At 41.4% G+C, this 20,575-nt stretch overlaps 1 protein-coding gene across 1 annotated transcript; it reads left to right on the forward strand.

The window, feature by feature from the left end:
• The first annotated feature begins 546 nt into the window (after nt 1-546).
• On the forward strand, nt 547-14,041 carry LOC144532807 (uncharacterized). Its single transcript, XM_078273745.1, has 26 exons — nt 547-625; nt 1,724-1,847; nt 2,985-3,393; nt 3,505-3,582; nt 3,696-3,791; nt 3,874-3,927; nt 7,282-7,335; nt 7,428-7,481; nt 7,563-7,616; nt 7,776-7,829; nt 7,915-7,968; nt 8,049-8,102; nt 8,472-8,525; nt 8,671-8,715; nt 8,803-8,856; nt 8,942-8,995; nt 9,081-9,134; nt 9,263-9,334; nt 9,420-9,455; nt 9,762-9,806; nt 9,910-9,942; nt 10,685-10,831; nt 11,409-11,585; nt 12,302-12,392; nt 13,177-13,254; nt 13,518-14,041. The coding sequence occupies exons 1-26, from the start codon at nt 547-549 to the stop codon at nt 13,718-13,720; spliced, it is 2,307 nt and encodes a 768-aa protein (XP_078129871.1). The 3' UTR covers nt 13,721-14,041.
• The last annotated feature ends 6,534 nt before the right edge of the window (nt 14,042-20,575 follow it).

A 20,575-nucleotide genomic window follows, 5' to 3' on the forward strand; every position in this document is an offset into this window, starting at 1 on the left:
GGAACTGGAAAAGACCAATCTGCAGGAGCTTTCTTTTTCAGGAATATGTGAGTAATGACAGCATTCTCTGTCATTCATTTTTCTTAATTTCTTTAATACATTTTGATATAAACTGGGGGTTGTATATGATGATAATCAAAAAGAAGGACAATGTGGTTTGATCAGCTGTGTATGTTATCTAGTGATTAGTGTAATTGTTCTACTCTAATTTGGTAAAACTTGAGAATGTGCATAGGCAAATCAATTCGGTGACACAACTTTTGATATTTATTTTTCTAGGAAGTACAAATACATTCAATATCTGATATTTAAAAAGACATGAAATGGATGTAATGTAGCATTACAGTTTTTTTTTGTTTTTACTCTTTCTATATCTTTAACATTTATGTATTGAAATGTATAGTTTCGGAACTAATTTGAGTGCCTGACATCTATTTAAGAGCCTAGTGTACCCTCATATATCAGTTAATCTGATTTATTAAATTACTGATTCATTGAATTGCTCTACTGCAGGCACTTATAGCCCCTGACATCAAACGTTTGAAAATGCCATCCTACAAAGAAATGCTGGTGTTTGCAGCACTCTTTGCCTTCCTGGGACTGACCCAATGTCAAAAGTTGCCAAGTAAGTTTTCATTTTTTTCATACATATTTAATGACTACAGCATATGTATGCACTGCAAAAAAATAACACTAACACTAGATCATAACCCACACAATATGGTTCTGTATAGTTGGACTCGTTATACAGTATGTGCTGTTGCTGTCTTTTCTCTCCTGTAACAGAGATTTCTAATCTCAGGGAGGCATTTTCCTGTTAAATAAACTTATCATATAACACATATATAACATATTATTGACAATAATCACATTATCTGATGTGGCTATAGTTTTCCAGGTTGAACAGCTGTACTGCTGCTCCATGACCAGCAGATGTCAGGGTTTGTCAGTTCATAGTCCATTGTTTGCCTTCACAGCAGTCTTTCAGTCCAGTATCGTATTTCCTATACTCCCAGTGCCTATGTGGACGCTAAGAGGTCAAGCAGTCATCCTGGGGTTAAGCTGAACCTTTGAAACCCTGAGTCTCCGCTGAGTCTCCCTGTTACCATAAATAAATTAGTTAGGACAATGTTTTTTTCTACCTATGGTGTCCTACCCACAGATACAACAGCCAGTAGTAATCTAGTTTCAACGTAAGCTGCTGTCACTTTTAGGTGGACTGTGATACATGGCAGTGAAACATGTGCAATGATATTAGACAGCAGGTGATTTCAACATCAACGGGGAACTTGTTAACATGCAACAGTAGTAGGTATCAGGTTTTTGTTTTATAGTAGTTTTTTTCAGTTATTTTCTACATGAGTCATAGCATTTGTAATCAGAATCTTTCACCAACTTTCACCCACATTCAACCTCACAGGAGACACCACAGCCACGCTGATCTCATTCAAACTGCAGTACAAAGCGTCCAGTGTTTAGAATTCAGTAGTCAAATCCACCAATGAAAGAAAATAAACAGCCTTGTCCTTAATGGGTTTCATAAATTTCCTCATTGCACCTGTGAAGAGATTGTAGAGCATTATTAATGACAGTGAGTAATGCAACTATTTAAAAATGAGAAAATCAGTGATGTCAGCGCTGATGTAAAATGTAGAAGTTGTCCAGCACCCTTTGATGCTAATTCATTGTGATGTCAAACTAAGCTCAGTGTTTGTGCTGTGAGGTTTTGATCTGCTCGAGGAGTTTCGTGTGCCTGAGTCGAGAGGAGTGAGGAGAGTGGATGGCTCTCAACCTGAGGCGTTGGCCTACCGCGTCAACCCCTCCATCCATCTACGGAGGACCATGAGGTACAGTACTAGGCTGCCTGAGCCCAGTTCATTTCAATGAAGCTGGAAAACTGATTAAAGAGTGATTTAACACCGCCTGAAAATGTAGTTTCTCTCCAGTAGTTTAACTTCTCACTTGGCTGCAGTGATATACAGGTAGACGTGCGGTGTGTCAGTACACCGTGACATCACTGCTGGGTGTGGTTACAGGTGCAACAAAGCACTCCCCACCCTCAGTGTTGCTGCATGTGGTCAGAGGTGAAAAAGACTTGAAACGTTCAAGCAGAGTAGCAGCAAAACAATATTTTTTTAGCCTGGTGTTAAGTTACTTTATAAAGCTAATATCAACATAGCATTCTGCCGTGCCTCAAAGAGCTGCTGGCATGGCTGTAGACTATTTTCGTTGTTTTTCTTTGAATTTTCACACCCTTGCAATAGATGCAGCGTTGTAGGGGTTGTATGAGGTACTTATCCATAGTCAGTGTATTACCTACAGTAGATCGTGGTCGGCACGCCCCCAGTTTGGAGAAACAGGCATGGAAGCTAAGCAATGTACTGCTGTGGATGGGGGCAGCAGCAAAACTAACCAATCGTGTCAGCAGTAGACCAGCAACTCCCGGTTCTGCCAGGTAAAATCAAAGGAGTCTGGTGGCTTTGAAGAAAGCATAGACGGATATAACGGCTTCTATTCCTTGTCGGAAAGGGCTGTTTGATTGCAAGTGGTGAAAATATTCTAAATATTGCGTACACTTAAACTATTGTTTTTTTTTAGGTAGGCCTTTTTTACATTGCTTAACTTCTGTGCCCTCTCCTGCCTGCTTCTCCAAACTGGGGATGTCCCGACCACCATCTAGGTAAAACACTGACTATGGATCAGTACTTAAAAAAATCCGAACTATCACTTTAAGTGAACATATTGTTCAAATTAAGGAAACAAAGATGCTGTCTGCTAAATATTGCATCATCCAAAACCAATTTCAAACAAAGTTTTCAAAGAAATGTATCATATGCTAAAGTGGAATTTAAATCTCAAAAACTCTGTTTCAACTTATTCATGTTTTTATAAAATGAAACCCTCATGTTCCTACTAAAAAGCCCTTAATTGTTGTTGTGTGAGGAAAGTCCCCTCTCCTGATGTTTCCCATCTCTCTAAACCTCACTCTCTTGCCATAGCGATGTGTATCCAGATGGACTTCCCTCTGACTACTCCGTCATCGCAACATTTAAGGTGACCAAAGACACGGCCAAGAAATCCTGGGACCTGTGGCAGGTCAGCGACCCCAAGGGACGAGAGCAAGTCGGCCTGCGTTTCCAGGGGGATACACACTCTTTAGACTTCTTCTACACTAGCCCCCATGGGAGCCAGATGCTGAGGACCTTCCATGGTGTGGAAAAGTTGTTTGATGGAGAGTGGCACAAGTTGGCACTGAGTGTGAAGGGCAGCCAGGTGAAGCTGCTGATAGACTGTGAAGAGGTCAGTGTGGAGTCCATTGATGAGCCAAGGCCAGTCATCCACCGAGGGTACACCTCCATCGTCAAGCGGGCTGCTAGAGATCGCTCCGTGTCTGTACGTTCACAGCTTGGATTTATATATATACTATATCTAAAGTAATATTTCAACTTCCTTTGATTTGGGATACAACTTTAATTTCTCATATTATCCCCTGTCTCTTTCCAGGTGGATCTCCAGCAGATGGAGGTGTCTTGTGACCCAGAGCAGGCTTATTCAGAGGGCTGCTGTGAGCTCTCCAGTGTTGTGAGTCAGCTCTCATTCAACATTCAACCCCCCCCTCCCCTCCCCTCCATTGGAGATGTGTTCAACAAATGTGTTGTTTTAATACCATTGTCTCGCCTTTCTGTCCATGGCAGTGTGGAGGGTACGCAGAGATCGGCCTAACCACTGGAAGAGCGTCTTGCAAATGTATGCACGGACAACCCGGCATTCAGGGATCTCCAGGGCCAAAGGTTAATGTACCTAAAAATTGAACTGAACATGCTGATAAGACAAGTTGAATATGTGTTGACATATTTTTTTATTCTTCTGCAGGGTCACAGAGGTTTTCCAGGAGAAGCCGGAGACCAAGGAAGACAAGGAAACTGGGTAAAATATACTATATATTTACTATATGTCTCTCAGTCATGCAAATATCGACCCTTGTTTTGGATGAATGGTGTTTATTTGGTGTATTCTTAGCATTAGCAGCATCTTCCTCTAGCTGTACAATAAAGAGTTAAACTGAATTGTGGGTGAGTGACATTGTAAAACTTTTATTCATGAGACAGCAGTGAAGCTGTGGAAAATGGCAATAGAAGTACAACTGAGACTGAAACAGGATGGAAACAGATCTGGAAGCAGAAGCGCTTAGCGATAGTAAACATAGAGGCTCCTTTTATAGTTTTTAAACTCATGTCCGCTTTGCAAAAGATTTAGGAGGAAGCCAAGATAAACACAAACCAATACGGATGTGACAATAAATTAGTTTTTGTCGTTCTGAAATAGTCATTTGCATCTTAAAACACGGGCACTGCCTGTTTAGAATATAGGTTTTAACTCAAACTGGCAAGAGATCACAAGATTTCTAATGGTTTTGCATTTCCATTTGGAAGACACTGAGCCAAATGTAATGAATCCCACACACACACACACACACACACACACACACACACACACACACACACACACACACACACACACACACACACACACACACACACACACACACACACACACAGAAAAACCTGGCAGTTGAGCAATAACCATACCCTCCAAGTGTCTGGTAATGATGAAAGGCATTAGTGTGCTTAACTATTGTGTGAAATTTGTCTCTTAAATGTTTTTTTCTTGTGGATAAGCCTGATTAATTCACCACAGGAAGACCAGATTTTGAAAAAGGAGAGGTTTGAGAAAATGATAATGAGCATACTATTCTGCTGAAGGAGCCAGTTACACATGAATCAATGAATGAACAAATACACTCACTTTGTATTCTTCAGGGAGGCGCAGATGTGATTATTTCTACTTTAATAATTTTATGACTTCTTAATCTCTTTCATGCCTAGCAGTCAGTGTAATGTTGGAGCAGATCTGAGTCTTTTAAAAACAGTCCAGAGAACATGTGTTTCAAGAAGGAGGATTATTTTTATACAGTATGTGATCGTTTGGCATTTCACATGCCCGTTGCATTCAAGGAAATCCCCTATGCAGTCTGAGCAAACACATGTACGCCTCCAGACCCACGTACATTCAGAGCACATTTCCAGAGCTGTACATGCAACATATTCATGTCCTGAGTTGCAGCTGTAGCTCATCTGGGAGTAAAACTTCTGACTCTTGTGCAACTCGTTAGAGTTTTGACCTCCTGCCAACTTGTGAATCACAGAGCCCCAACATGTTTATCTCCTCCCCTGCTGGCATCCAAGGAGGGCATTTCCTGGCACAGCTATATGAACTGTCCATCTCAGGTGGTGGGTGGTCCTTTGCTCGTCTGACCTATACCGCCTTAAAAACTTAGAAACGTCGTAAAGTTCACGGTTGTGCTTCTCGCCGAACTGTCGGCCATCTCTGAGGTTAACCTTCGCCCAGCTGACTCTGCTTGAAGTTAGGTGAAGTGATCAAATAAACTGACAACACAAAGTCATCCTGGAACTTGTTTAATCTGTGTGTTGACTCAGTGAATTACAGCCAATTGGAAAACACTTTTCCTTCTACTGCTGAGGAAGTCAGCATCTGTGCAAACAATACTGCTCCTTCTTGTTGTATTTATGACTGATGTTTCCTAAATCCTGCTGAACATGCTTGTGAATATTTTCCCCAAATATGAGTGTGCCTGAAACCCATAGCGTGTTCACATTTCAAAGATTCTCTCCACTTAAAAATGGGTTTTTCTTATGTTTATGTTGCCTAAAATGTATTACCTTGACTATACTGACCTGTATCTGTGCAAAGTTTGTCACTAGAGAGGTGTACTCACATTCCTCTACTGAAGGGGGAGATGTCTGTGCGCTTCCCTAAATTCTGAGATTCAAACATACAAGCCAGATTTGGTACATTACAGATTTGAAAGCCAATCGCTGTCTAATGTGTCAGAGCTCCGGACTGCGTCCTGTCTGAACAGCCTACTTGGTTAACATGGGCGTCGAAAGGAAGCAGGCAGCGCTTGGGGGCGCTTCCGCCTCTTTTCTGAACCTGGTGTGAGGTTCAAATATGTATGGCCGAGTCTCTCCGATGTTTCTAGCCATCATGTTGCGCACTGCACGTTAACGGGTCAACCTAGTGCAAGCAGCGTTGGTGGGGAGAAAGAGTAGATAAGCTTTCAGACCCTTTTTAGAGTTTTATTTTCATTTTTTATGTGGGAAAACCATTGTACACAAAATATTAATCATAGTCTGTAAATGTGAATGATTCCTTTTACAGCTCACGTTAAAAGAAAAGTTTTGGGGAATACACTCGCCTACTGTAACTCTCGGCAGGAAAAGAGATGATCTATACCACTCTCATATCTGTGCTGGCTACAGCCAGAAGATTATTAGCTTAGCTTAGCTTAGCATAAAAACTGGAAGCAGAGAGATACAGATAGCCAGTCATGTTTCACACTCTGGTTTTGTACAGATCAAACAAACACGTTTTAATGACAGCTTTAGAGGTCAGAGCTAAGCTAGCTGTTTCCCCCTTTTCCCAGCCTTTGTGCTAAGCTAACTTTTTCCTGGCTGGAGCTTTGCATTTAAAGGAATAATGAAAACATTTTAGAAATTGGCTTTCTCGTTTTTTTGGGTCGAGGATTAAATGAGAAGATTTACACCATTCTCATAACTGTCTGTTGAATATAAAGCTACAGCCAGCAGCTGGTTAGCTTAGCTTAGCACAAAGACTGCCGACAGGGAATCACCTAGCCTCTGTACAAAGACAAGTGCAGCTCTTTCACCAACTTCACCAACTCTGGCCATGTGGCTATTAAAGTAAATTCAAGTAAAATAGTAAATGAATAAAAAAGCCTACCAGCAGCTCTAAAGCTTACAAATTAACTAGTACATACAATTATTACACTTCAGTTTTTCTACGCCTTTTCTAACAAACAAACCATGTTAACTTGTGAGCTTTAGAGGTTCTGGTAGGCTAATTTTGTTACCTTTGGATATAAACAGGACAGCTGTTTCCCCCCTACTTCCAGTCTCTATGCTAAGCTAACCTCTCCTGGTCTGAGCTTCATATTTACCATACACACATGAGAGTGCTTCTCTCATCTCTTTGTTCACAGTCTGTCTTGCCACCAAAACTGCAAAAAGCATTACATTTTTGAGTGTTTAACTAAGAAGCAAATGTTGTCATGCAGTTTCTTTGTCTGATGCATCCAAAGTACAGTATGTAACATTTACATTTACACTCTATTTCTCAAGCTGGTCGATTCATTAACAAATAGCTGCAGACTTGTTGTGATGAGTCAAACTTGTCTTGTAGGGGATCCGGGGAAACACAGGAGACTATGGCAACATTGGCGAGACAGGCCCAAAGGTAGGATCTGCCTTAATATGCTCCTATCAGGGTTACACTTCAGTTTGGCTCGTTCTCTAAACGCATTAATGAAACCTCAAACGTATCCTCAGGGTGAAGAAGGAATCAAAGGCGAGAAAGGAATGAGAGGACTCTGGGGCCAAGTGGTAATTTATCACACTCAGAATTATAATTTTGTCTACCCTGAAATGTTACAAATCTGTATTAATGACATGTTGTGTTAACAGGGAGACAGAGGCCCTAAGGGGCTGAAAGGATTAAGAGGGGCAGCAGGCTTCAAGGTAAACCTCTACGCTGGGTTCAGGCTTTAATTGGACATGTTTAATTGGGCAGCCAGCTAACGAAGTTACATACCTTTCATTAGATTTCTGTGAAGTTTGCTGTTAAAGTTGTACAATTTTATAGATAACCTTTAATGTCGACATTGTGACTAATTAAAGGGAGTACGTGGACCACCTGGAGACATCGGAGAGACTGGGAAACTAGGAGAAGTTGTGAGTTAACCTTTCAGACACAATGATACTTTAAGCCCTTTTGCAATGTAATTATTGTATTACTAATATTTTGGCCTCCTTGAAGGGTGCTAAAGGCGAAAAAGGATATGAAGGGATTCCCGGATTTCAAGGAGTAAAGGTATTGATATTTCCTTCCTTTTTCTGTCTTTTTTTAATCTAGATATTGCGATTTAATTCCATCATGCTTTTATTTATTAGGGAGAAAAAGGGACCACTGGTGTTGCAGGGCGTGCTGGGCCCAGAGGAAAGCAGGTGGGTTGTTGTGTGGGATTCCATGTTCCCTAATCCATAATGAGATGCTCCTAATTCTTTGTCCGCTACCTTCAAAATCCCTTCATGTGAGCGCTGAGAGCCAGAGAATATTTTTTATGTGGTCAAACACTGGAATATAGCTATGTTTTTGGCTTATGTGCCCTCTCCATAAACAACATTAGTTCATGTGGCTGGATTTTGGCTGAGGTCTCTCAACATAAACTGGTGAGTCACTGGAAGAAGAGCCTCAACCGCAAAGATAACCTCTTGTTGTATACGAAGGAAGGCTCCCTGGTTCACCATATTGCTTACTGAAGGAAATCTGTTGCATATGTATAATTTATGTTGCTTCAAATTATGTTTTGACAGGGTATTGTGGGAGATCCTGGAGAGAGGGGAACTCCTGGAGAGAAGGGGAAGCCTGTATGTATAACACATTAATCACAATGACATGAAAATGGTGTGTCCCTTTTGTTCAATAATACAGCAGTATACAACCATCACAAATATTTCAAAATGCTTTATTTTGATAGATGTCTCTGATTTTGTCTGAACTTGTCAAAACTAGGGGATCCATGGACCTGTGGGCAGAGCTGGCACCATCGGACCAAAGGTGATTGATTGCTGACAAACCTGAGCGCTCACTAACACAATCCCAAAATCATTTGTCTGTTTTATAATAATGATATTGTTTCCCTAGGGCATTATTGGAGATCCGGGCCTTACAGGCAGAGATGGTGATGTCGGAATAGAGGTATTATATTCTGCTGATAATCTTACTGATGATGAGTTCAGAAGCAGTGCGTTGTGTTATTATAAGTGCTATCTAATCCTCACAGGCTTACCAAGGACCACAAGGTCTCAGTGGAAAACTTGGACAAAATGGAGCAAAGGTAACTCGCCGATCTTGTTTGTTTTTGTGAATATATTTACAATTGAGTTGTTGGATTGATTTGTCTTGGTTTGTGTCTTTTACAGGGAGAGAAAGGCACCCTTGGGCCAGCAGGAGAAATGGGTCCCCAAGGCCGAACTGTAAGTCACTTTTTCAGAAGACAAGCACATCATACATTTTGTACGTAAAGTAGTTTGCCATGTTAAAGGAAAAGGACAAAGAATAAAGCAGTCCCTTAGGTCGGTTTAATAAATGTTTTATTCCCGAGGGCTCAAGAGGTTACAAGGGTTCTGCGGGGAAGCCAGGAAGACCTGGATTTATCGGACCACCGGGACCTACTGTAAGTGCTCCAGATGAATTTTCTGAACTCTTCCAAACACTAGTTCATTTTCCTCAGGACATTAAACCATGTCATCTCTTCACAGGGACACGTGGGTGTGCCTGGAAAACCAGGCTCCAAGGTAATACATCCTCATCCATTACCCATTAGAAATTAAAAATGACAGCATAATCACAATTTAATGCCACAATTAGTTACTGAAGGAATATTTACTGGTTCATTAGCTGAATGTAATTGTACACTTCAGGATCTGTAGCTGTTTTCTGGGAAACAAAGAATCACAGACTGTTATAGTGTCCTGACTGGGACCCTAAAATTACTTCAAGAATCACTGTGTTTATTTGGCAGATGCTCTAGTTTACCAGCGAATGAAAGATCTATCTATCAAGCTTCTAAATACTGTTGATTTTTAATTTGCCGTGTGCAGGGTGACACAGGAATCCAGGGAATCCAAGGAGTTAAAGGTGCACAGGTACTGCCTTTAATATTTTCTCCTCTCTGTTCATCATTACATCCACTTTGTGTTTTTTTTGTGGCGACCCCTAACATTAACATAAATGTTTCTTTTCTTTAAGGGGGAAAAAGGCATTAAGGGCCCAAAAGGAAAGGTGAGCTGTGACTCTATTGTTAGAGCTTCATTGACAAATAATATTCTTTTTCTAACACATACGAGCACTTAAAAGTCAACTTGCCCTGAATGAAAAGGTATTGGCCAAGTCATTTATGCAGTACAATCCTCCTAATTTAAAAAATAATTTGTAACATGGCTGTGATGAGTTGGGTCACTAAATAGGGCAGTCGACATGCAGGTGTGTGTTCCCTAATACTAAGATACTACTGCCAGCCTATCACAATGTTATGCTACATTCATCACATTCTCTGTTCGCAAACTGAATAGTCTGAAAAATCTTATATCAATCCATCAAATAAACATTCCAGACATATTTAGAGCATCTGTAGAAGTGATGAGGGCAGTCACACCCACAATTGCACCAAAATGAATATTGCACATTTCTCATGTGTTCTCTACCAAATTGGATTTGTTTTACATGGAAATGTACAGATGCATTTCTGTATTTTTCTTCCATTGCTGGTTTTGTATTTTCTTCTTCCTTTCACATTTTTAAAAATAACTTCCATTTTGCATGTCTACTGATATTTACATTCACCACTGAGATTATGTTAATAGTTTGCCTAACTGTCTATGTGACTCTGTTGGTTCCCATGTTTTATTATTACTATTTACTAACATAATAAGCATTTTAAGCTGTTTTTAAGCTGCTTTCAATAAAGTTTGTGTTCATGCAGAACTGATTTCTCATTGGATTGTGATGGATGCACTGGCTCTAGGTTGGAGACAGGGGTGAGCAGGGTCCTCAGGGAGGACGGGGGAAACGCGGTCCGGCGGGCCCACCTGGAAGTTCGGGCCCTGTCGGAGTCAAGGGGGTTCGGGGTGAAGGAGGACCAGATGGTTTTCAGGGGCCCCCGGGTCCACCAGTAAGTAAAATACACGCCTCTGAATTTTTGTTTTTTTTGGCTGATATGACAAACATTACAGAGCTACAGTATAGTAGTACTGCTCAGTCTCTACTATAATTGACACAGAAACAGCAGAGTAATCATTTGCAACAGCAGTTACACTGACTGGCACACACACACACACACACACACACACACACACACACACACACACACACACACACACACACACACACACACACACACACACACACACACACACACACACACGCACACGCACACACACACACACACACACACACACACACACACACACACACACACACACACACACACACACACAATTCTGTCAAAAACACATTTAAGGAGTTTCACATTAGCCTGTAGTTTTAAGTGACTTACAGCAAGGGTTTCATTTAGTGTGGCTATAAATCCATAATGAGCCTAAGGAAATATTGTTGGCTTCATTTCTTTATTGCATTTCCTCTGATAGGCAGCCATTGCTTCAGCATGCCCCGTCCTGTAATATTCCTTATTACATGTCCCACAGTTGGGTCCCTTCCAGTGATGGATGTGGTAATGATTTGTTACACAGGGCCCGACCCTCCCTGCTCAGCACGTGATCGAGGTTTGTAAGAAAGTGGTCCTGGAGCAGATGTCCACCTTTGCCAACTCAGTGAAGAGGACGTGTGCTGCAGTTTGTCCTTTGTACGGGGACGTGCCCATGGGTGCCCCTGGTCCCTCCGGACCGAAAGGACTCCCTGGACCTCCTGTGAGTTTTACAGTTTGGGTGTTCATTGTTTATTCAAAGTGAATCAGCCTGCACAGACACAAAAGCATTGCTTTAGGTATCACCTCCTCTTCTTAGGACCTTTAGGTGAGATACATTGCCGGAGGGCAGTACACTCTCCATTCATTGTTCGCGTTTGTCTTCCTGGCTGAGTAAAATGCAAACACATTGCAAGGGTCTGGACTGAAGTATTTGGCAGAAAAGCTTGGAATGAAGACATTACGATTTTCCACGTCTCCATGAGGACAAATAAGGAGTCACAGACTAGACATGTCTGTGTTGAATGGTTTTTGGAGAGTATCAAGGCTGTCGTTGGATTGGAAAGCCTTTTCCACATTATTATACAGTGTAGAACCGGTTGGTGTTCCACAACTTCTTTAATCACAGTGACTCTAAGGCTGATGAATGCTCTTGAGGCCATGAGTATACAAAATATATTCCACTATATTAGATTGTGGCCTGTAAGCCTCATGTTGTGGTGTTTAATGCCAAACCAAGAACAGTGATGTACTAGTAATGTACAATGTTTTCCCAACAAAGTATTATATAATCAGCCAAGTTTTTGAGCCGGTCAGAGGTGAATGGAACCTTCATTTGTGACTTGAAAAGAGCACCTGAGAAGAATAAGACACATTGCAAGGTTTTCACTGAAAACACAAAAGATTAACAATGTACTTTTCTATTGATCATGTTGTCAGGGTGACTCTGGTAATGATGGTGTTGATGGAGAAGTGGGCCTGCCGGGATTCTACGGTGAAACTGGGGAACTGGGCCGAAAAGGAGAAACAGGTGTGAAAAACAAACCTGACAGATTGTATTTATGAATATGATGAACACCAAAACTATAATTCACCAGTGCTTGTTTTAGGAAGAACTAGTGATGGAAAAAGAATTGAGATCCTTTACTTTAACCTGCATTCATTGATTTTTTTGGCTACTTCGGGGCAGGACAACAAGCTGTAAACACATCACTAACATATTATGACCTTATCAAGTTAGGTAAACACTTGCTTATTTACACATCCAGCAGACCTAACCCAACATTACTATTTATTTGGTTGTTTTCTGGCTACCTGATGAATTTAGGTCCAAAATTCACTCTTCACACACCTCAATTTTTGACAAGAGGGCTAGTCAAGTCAGACTCGAGCCCTTTAAAATTTTACGTTAGCATTGTACATGACTAAATGTACTTCTTCTTCTTTCCACCCCTGGAAAGAACAGACTCGACTTCCTTTCATCATAAACCGCACTGTACGAATCTGCCGAATCAAATACTGTAAAACTGGTGGGCTAACGTGGACATCCTCTGCTCAAATTTATGGTTAGAGGCCTGAGCATGATGTCACAATCATGCCACATTCCCGTGCCAAGCCAATGAAATCGAAGAATATTTACAAGGTGTTTTAAACGTTTATTTAACAATGATCTCAGTAACACATATGGTCTTTAATCAACATGTCGGCCATGTTCTTGAGTGGAGCTCACTCCTGGGGGAATGGCATTTTGGCCTGTCTGCTGTCAAGACCAATGTATGTGTGTGTGTGTGTGTGTGTGTGTGTGTGGCTTGCAGGTGACAGAGGAGAGCAAGGGGATAAAGGACCCAAGGGTTATGGTCTACCTGGCTACTTTGGAGACCAGGGAACAAAAGGTAAATTCATCTTCCAATACTTAATATTGTTTGATGACTTGAGTATAATGAGGCATTGATATATGTCCACATCTGGGCCTGTGCGTCACTTTACAAACTAGATTCAAAAGGGGAGGGGAGAGGAGATTGTTCCAGTAAGAGAAGTGTGATATTTACCAAAAAAGAAATACTCTGTAACTCGGAATCTGTGAAAAAGTCTTAGTCAGCTAACTGAGCAGACAGAGAGGCCTGAAGACTAAACAACATTTTTGCCTTGATCGCAGGTCAGCGTGGACGTCTTGGCAGAGCCTTTAATGGCCAGCCAGGGAAGCAGGGTGAGAGGGGACACGTGGGCCGGCCTGGACTCAGGGGCCACGCAGGTCTCAGAGGACCTCCAGGTATTTGTGTCACCTCTGGGTGTGCTCAGCTGAACTCCACCAGCGGGACACCGCAGCCAGCACCAAGGAGGTTGAGGAATCGCCCGTAGAGGGAAAAAAGAGGCTATGTGGACGGTGAATTGAAAATTGAGCTTAAAGGAGGAAAACATGGTACTGGACTGTTTTTGTTAATATGTGTTTGTTCAAATAAATTGAAATTTTCATGTAAATATGCATCCCAACTGAAACGTGAACTGAACTTCTGGGAACATTTTGATCTACAAAGTTACCAAAGACAACATGTGATTTGAAGGAGAGTGGTAACAAAATATTTGTATAAAAAGACGGTCTTCATTTGATAGTTTTATTTAAACTGATTTCACAAGTCTGAGTTGTCTTTAAACATCTGTTCTTTATAATAAAAATCTAAAAATTGATGTCTTTTAGACCATTGTGTGAAAGGATTAGTTTTATCTGTCATGGAATATGAGAGCTATAGTTTTGGAGACAAAGGCAGCAAAAACAACAACAAAAAACATGGTAATGTTTGAACAACATGAATATAATTTATATAATGCTCTACATAATGAATAGAGAGAATGTAGCCCTTTACACACTGCATTCTCTTAACCCAGGGCTTTACGACCCTGGGTTAAAGCTATGGTGCGTAGTTTCTGTCTCCCCCATGAGGAATTCTAAGTAATGACAACACCACTGTCAGCAAGTCCACATGACACAAGCCTTCCATAATCACGCACCGCCACCCCTCCTCCTCACAGTTGCTTGTAGCCAAGGAGGGCACGGAGGATTAAAAAAACATGATGGACTCTTCAGAAACTCGAGTTTCTGAGCGTGAAAGTCGCCGGATGACACCATTTTCTGAACATAGCCATACTGAGAAATACAGAGAGAGTTTTGTGGAGCTGATAGTCTTAATTAGCTTTGTATCAACTCATTTGACAATGGCTTGAATGTAACGGACATTCATTAATATAAAAAAAGTTACACACTAAAGCTTTACCTGCCAGTTGGACACAAATAATCTTAACATTCTAGAATGTATGTTGTTGCTTGCTGTTAACCATAGCAGTCTATACTGTTAACGTACATTCCATAAGGCCCGTTTCACCCTGGCAACTTCTAGCCCCAGGTTTACTAGTTTTTCTGGGGAAACCCTTCAAACTTGGGGCTAACCTGGCTCCACAGCAGGGCCATTAAGCCCTAGGCGAAAATCGGGGTTAGCCCACTTGGACTGTGCCAGGATTGTGCCAGTGTGACCGCTTTCTTAACCTGGGGCTAACAGTTCCCTTAGCCGGGGGCAACGTGCAGTATGAAAAGGGCTTTTGTTTACCCCATAGTCATGAGTGAATGAAAAGTTAGCTAATAATTCAAAACTCAAGAAGCGTGCAGCTCAGAGTTGACTGTTTTTATTTTTCCCACGTCAGATTTTAATTACAAAATTAATGTGGATGTTACATTGTGCACATGTTGTTTTTTCTTTAGAAACTAACCCTATACTAAAGCCCCCAAATGTAGGATTTTAAAACGTACAACTTTTTAAAGTTGTACGTATATCAGACAGCAGTGCATCCTGCTTCTGCACTGTGAGGTGATTTTACTGTATGGTCACATTCTGTATACAGCATCACGTGATGTTTCCATTCACAATCATCACCATTGGAATGGCTGTAAAACCCTGAATACATTTTGTCACAACGACCCGAAATGACTCTTCGTATTATTAGAATTGAAATTTGGTGCAATAAAATGTAAAAAGTCTAGAGGAGCTTTGTCGGTACATTTTGTTGATACCATTCATGTGGAAAGCTACATAACTAGTTAGTCAGCTGGCTTGGTCAGGAAAAAGCTTCTAAAGCTCACGTTCTTTAAGAAAATGTGGAAGGCTGAAAAACGTTGTTGGTATATGCACCCAGTGAGCAACTCTAATCGAATGGGGCGCCGTCTTAGAACGCAATATTGATGTTTTGGTACTGTAGTACTGTAAAGATACACTCCCCAATTTTTTTTATAAAACTCACTATTGTATCATGGGTGCAATAAGTTGTGAAAATAGAATCAGGGAATAACAAAGCTATAATTTCTCTGAATTTCTACTAGTGAAAGGTTTATCAATCGTACCTGTAATGATTTCTGGTCACAATATAAGTGCTTGCAAATCTAAATTATGTTTCATTGGACTGAAGGATTATACATGCTGCCAACAGAAAACGTAATGGCCAACAACCTGCGCTTACTCTTTTTTGAGACGTTGGTGTAGCAATGACAACAAACAATGACACAAACAGCAATGTTTCCCACATGGTGGCTCTGCAGACACTGTTGTAGCGCTGTTGCTTCACAGCAACACAGACCTGGTTTGATTCCTGGCCTGTGTCGACTTTCCAGCTACAAAACCTGCTGGTCAAGTGGAATGGAGACTAAAATGCTTGAGGTGCCGCGTCTGTCTGTCTGTATTAGCCATGCAATGGAATCACGCCCTGTCCTGGCCATTTCCCTGTGTTGTGATCAATGTATGCTGAGAGAAAAAAAACTTGAGGAGAACAATAATGATTGAGTGTTTTCCACAGCTCCAATCTAACTGAGAAACAATTGTAAAGGGAGAAACTCACAGGGAGCTCTGCATGTGGCTCTTCTGTGTCTTTCCTGGCTCCCATTTGTTTCCTCTGAGAAGTCCATCGACTGCAGATCGTCATCCTCCTCCACTCCCTCTGCGACTGCAGCATCATGTGTGCCATGCTGCTCTGGATGCTATGGCCACCTCTGTCATGGAAACTATTACTAATCCACGATTATCCTCTGATTTTGCTTTCTGGGCTCAACCACTTGCTTCAGACATGCTCACTATTTATCTCTCTGCGGCAAACCATACAAGTGATCAAGATAAATACAGCTTAATGCATGTGAACTGATTAAAACGACCCAGGACGGCTGAGCTTCAAAGTGATGGAACAGAATCAGAGGTTATTAAAGAGAGAGGTTTTATGTTGTCCTCAGGCAGTTCTTTAAAAAGTTTCAGAGCAACTGCCAGACCTGTAAATGTTAGTTGATATAAGCAATAAGCCAAATGTGTTATTGTGTTTTTTAGAAGTGACAGTGAGCAGAGCACTGATGCTATTAGGCCGAACTGCAGATTTAATTAAATATCCTGACATGTTTTTAACATATTGGCAGAATAAGATGCTGCTCTGTGGGTGGATGACATAAACCTGTTCTGGTTAACGTAATTCTAATTGAATGTACATTTTTCTCATTTGCACAAACCAATTGCATATTTGTTTCAAGCATTTGATAAATGTATCTTATTAGCAGACTTCAAACTGATTTCTCAGTTATAAATGTTAAACGCTGAAGTTTTGTACAAAAATGTTCTCTTATGATCATGTGGGGGAAAATAGTTAAAGGGCAGTGCAAGAATCTGTTAAAGGGCCTTTATTCCTTTTGTTTGAGGCTGTGGGGCCATATCACGGGAGCAGTTATTAACGTCTAATGAATAGCCAAATAGAAAAGAGGCTTTTAACTGGTTTCGAGCCTCTTTGATCTGTCTTTTTCCTACATGATTAACTAAAGGCAAATTTGTCTATGGAGATTAATTTATGCATTCAGGTATATGTAGTTTCAACAAAGATTAAAATACAAGACGTTTCAGTGTTCATCCAAACACCTTCATCAGTTGTTTAGTGTGCACACGAAGTAACTCTGGCATTAATACACAAGGAAGTCACATGATCTCATGGCATGAAGTCACATGACTGCTAAGATGTAGTCCATTTGTGTTTGCCAGAGAAGATGGTGTCCCAGCAGCTTCAGATGATGCCCCTCCCCCTGTTTAAGTGGTTGAACAGGATGGTATATCTGTAAAATGTCTATGTAAGATGTCTATATCCTAGACAGAGATGATAGGTGGTTTGAAAGAGGCCATATTTGTTAAAGTGGAGCGACCCTCTTTAAATAAGGGAGGTGGGTTGAGACATCATTTGTCTTCAGCCTACAACATGGTTCTGAAAACCATTCCCAGGCGCTTTACAGATACACCATCCTGCTCCACTGCTTAAACAGGGGGAGGGGCATCATCTGAAGCTGCTGGGACACCATCTTCTCTGGCAAACACAAATGGACTACATCTTAGCAGTCATGTAACTTCATGCCATGATATCATGTGACTTCCTTGTGTATTAATGCCAGAGTTACTTACTGTGCACACTAAACAACTGATGAAGGTGTTTGGATGAACACTGAAACATCTTGTATTTTAATTTTTTTAATCCAGTGTTTTTAAATTAAATCTTTGTTGATGAAGGCAAATTGGTTATCAAAAAGAAGTTATAATGTTGGTAGTCATCAGTTGTGTGGCAACATTTAAAGCTCTTTGTCTGTTCATATCTATGAACAGACATGTTTTGCGCTGATTTTACTGTATGTACCAACCTTATAAATGTGCTCATTTTACATTGCTTGTTATGCTTTGATTTCCTGTTGTTGTTTTCAGTGTTTTCAGTGTCCTGGGGCCCGTTTCAGAAAACAGGTTTAGTGAAAACTCTGAGTTTGTTAGCCTAACCCTGAGATGAGGGAAACTCTGGGTTTTCTGTTTCAGAAAGAGAGGTAACTTAACCTCAGAGTCAGTTACTATGGTAACTGAGCCTGTGAACCTAACCTGGTCAGGAGCAGGTCTCCTCCCTCTGACACCAGCCCAGCCTGCTGACACAGCCCTCTTTCATTTCCTTCATTCATTCATTCAGTCTGTATCAGGTGCATTTTAGCGCAGTTTGTTTCTGTATCTGCATGAATAAAAAAACAGGGTTGGTTTATTAACCATGTTACTATAAAACGACTAATAAGACTAAGACTATAAAACTTTTTTTTTCTCAAAACATGGAATTTCCTTTTGTCGATGATCCCGTTGATGAAGAAGCTGTATTACTTCACAGGGTGTTAAACATACGTCGGGAGATGATATTGAGACCCCGACGCATTTTAATTTCCAGATAACTACCCATTTGAGCGGTATCATTTTTCTTCCCAGTCTAGCCTATCAGTTATGTAGGCTAGCTTACATAACCTTATCTGTCCTCATATCACTAACATCACCCATCGTGGAAATGCTCTACATCCCAGTAGGCTAGATTATTTGTGTCGCATCCCAGGTAACAATTTTTGGTTCCCAGAACATTCTGGTTTGGTTGCGGGAACGTTCCCTGAAGGTTAGTTTTTGGTTCCTATGGAAAGTTTTCCTGGCGTTTAGGGAACGTTAGTTTTTGGTTACATCGACTGTTCTCAGAACGTTCCCAGAACGTTCGCCTACCGTTGCAACCTTTAGAGAATGTTCCCCTAACGTTGCAACCTTTAGGGAACGTTCCCCTAACGTTCCCTACCGTTGTAACCTTTAGAGAACGTTCCCCTACCGTTGTAACCTTTAGCTAACGTTTTTTTTTACATTCCCCTAACCTTTAAATAACTAACGACTGTGGTACCAGTTTTATTATTAGTTTAAACTGTCTGTGCATGAGCAGGAATGAATTATTTTATATTGGCAGGAATGAATGAACAGGCAAACTTGATGGGATTTAAAACTTTAATATAAAATTAACAAAGTACAAAAAATATAAAAGGCCTAAAAAAATAATATAACAATCAGAAACTATACAAATAAGAAAAAAAAAACAATGGAGTGGGATGTAGAGTGCAAATGTAGTGTGCAAGATGCATATTGGAATGATAAAGTATGTAATGTGTAGGTGAATGGCCAAAGTGGGGATTACCCCACTTATCAAAAACAGGATTTTCGAGAAAAATGTTGTACTAGTTGCTTAGTTTTTTGTTTCTTATTAGCCCCCTGGTAGCCTTTAGTCTCTAGAAAGAGCCAGCATATACGCAAATCTATGTACCTGTGCGTGGAGGACCGCACATTTTCTACAAGTAGTAAACATTAGCTTCAGGCTAATGCCAGCTCCATGGCTACCTCCCCACTTCCCCACAGGATTTCCTCGTTGCTTGAAAATGCAAACAAAGAATTTCTGACCTTAGGGAAGAAGTTCATCGGCTCTCAGAGGACTTAAAAACCAAAGATGCCTTGTTAACAGCCTACCTGGACGTTGCTCAAAATCAATCACTCCAAATCACAACTCTCTCGGCGGCCTTCCAGGATACTGCGCTTTGGGACCCATTCGCCTGCCCACATCCATCTTCTTGCTCGACACCGACCATCAGGCCATCCTGGACTAAAGTGGTTTACGGCCGAAAGAGAGCCTCGGGTAGGGCTCCATTGCCTCCTGCCCTCAGCCTCTCCAGTCGCTTCGATGCCCTGTCGAAGCCGAATGTTCCCCCGGTAACGGCCAATGTGGTTACCCGGGCTCGCCCCGCTTCAAAGCCGACTGACCAGCTGTCGTCACGGGAGAGGACCGCTGCCTCGCGGCGAAAACTTCTGAGGGATGCGGTAGTCAGACGGTCCGATGGCATCCCTTGCCTGAACCAGCCAAATGACAACGTTCCTCAAAAACAATCTCCCCCACCGAATGGTAAGCAATATTCCTCTTCTTTTCCTTGTCCATCTGAAACCGATACTGGCTGTTTTGTTCCTGCCATTTACGCCTCCCCAGTCCTCGTCCGCTCTTCCCCCCAACCACAATAATTATTGGTGACTCCATCACCCGGGATATATGTTTTTTTAATGCTGTCACACACTGCTTTCCTTGAGCCAAAGTTACAGACATCCTGGCTAAAGCTGTGGACCTGATACCCTCACTCCCGACCTCTATAACGCATCGTGGTCCATTGTGGACATAACGACATGTTCTATCAGCAGAGTGAGCGCACAAAGAAAGACGTTGGTACTCTCATTGAAGCTTTAAAAAGCACTGGGAAGAAGATTTTTATTTCTGGCCCACTTCCATCTCGAGGTCGCGGAGTATGCCTTTTTAGCAGACTACTCATCCTCAACACCTGGCTCC

The sequence above is a fragment of the Sander vitreus genome, chromosome 17 (assembly GCF_031162955.1).
Source record: "Sander vitreus isolate 19-12246 chromosome 17, sanVit1, whole genome shotgun sequence".
NCBI classification, from domain to species: Eukaryota; Metazoa; Chordata; class Actinopteri; order Perciformes; family Percidae; genus Sander; species Sander vitreus.

Bases quoted from the DNA above. Each gene is read 5' to 3' on its own strand.
- LOC144532807 (XM_078273745.1), top strand. From the start codon at position 547: ATGCCATCCTACAAAGAAATGCTGGTGTTTGCAGCACTCTTTGCCTTC. The intron at 7,969-8,048 runs GTATTGATATTT...TTTATTTATTAG, and splicing joins CCGGATTTCAAGGAGTAAAG to GGAGAAAAAGGGACCACTGG. The intron at 13,255-13,517 runs GTAAATTCATCT...CCTTGATCGCAG, and splicing joins TGGAGACCAGGGAACAAAAG to GTCAGCGTGGACGTCTTGGC.